At 53.4% G+C, this 991-nt stretch overlaps 1 protein-coding gene across 1 annotated transcript; it reads left to right on the forward strand.

Moving 5' to 3' along the window:
• Positions 1-77: 77 nt before the first annotated feature.
• Pmar_PMAR018658 (hypothetical protein) lies at positions 78-899 on the forward strand (the record flags this gene model as incomplete). The annotated part of the gene is made up of 1 exon (XM_002764569.1): positions 78-899. One exon carries the CDS (start codon positions 78-80, stop codon positions 897-899), a length of 822 nt encoding a protein of 273 aa, XP_002764615.1.
• Positions 900-991: the final 92 nt, after the last annotated feature.

Raw genomic sequence — 991 nt, forward strand, 5'->3', positions numbered from 1 at the left:
TCTCAGTCAGCTCCCCCAAGAGGCCACATGACGTCCACAGACTTCGATTTCTTTGCCCGGAGACCCTGCTTCCGACTATGCTGCTTGGTGTTGAGGGCCTGAAGACTCTCCGCATCGGCATGACCTTCGACGCTTCTGGTGTACACGCGTATAGCGGCGTTGACCCCGAGCAAGCACTGGTCCGTGAAGAGGAGACACGCCCCCAAGAACTCCCAAGAGCCGACACCGATGACATCATCGCTTGTGTGTCCAGCATGGAGTGCGACACACAACTTTGCATCTTCGACACTGTCAACTTCCTGGGAGCCGTGGCTGACTCGACCTTCACAGAATGTGGTCTTGATCATGACTATAGCTTCGAGCTATATGCTACTGCAGCCGGTAATCTGCCGCTTCTCAGCAACAAGCTCGACCTCAAGGAGGCTCTCCCACTCGAACGAGCTCTTGACAATCCACACTGTAGCTTCCGAGGCACATACGCTGATGAGCTACAATTGGATTCGGATGGGATGTTGAGCGTCTCGTGTACCAGATTCCTCCACGACTTCAGCTGGTATGAGGACAGTGATCGCCTGACACCTACAGATGGGAACCTGACGTTCGCCAAGAGTCATGCCTATAAGCTCGCCAAGTCCTTGAAGCGCCGAGGTCTTCTATCCGCTTACACCAACACCTTTGAAGAGTACTTATCGCGCGGATATATCCAACCGCTTGAAGCTCCTACAGATCAAGCCTACTTCACTCCCCATTTCCCGGTGATCAAGGGCAAGAAAACTCCAGATGGTGAGGTTGGGAGATGCACAGCGGTGAGACCCGTCTTCGACTGTAGAGTCGGTAATCAAGCGCAGAACGCACGCGTCAACATAGATCGTGGTACATGGGGAGTGTGTCGCTTATAGTCGGCTTTACAGTACTGTATTTGGGCCGACCTAAAGCCGCATTTCTCAACTGCCGAGTTCCAGAGCGTACATGCTCACCATGGCATTTGTCT

This window comes from Perkinsus marinus, assembly GCF_000006405.1.
Source record: "Perkinsus marinus ATCC 50983 genomic scaffold scf_1104296977030, whole genome shotgun sequence".
NCBI lineage: Eukaryota > Perkinsozoa > Perkinsida > Perkinsidae > Perkinsus > Perkinsus marinus.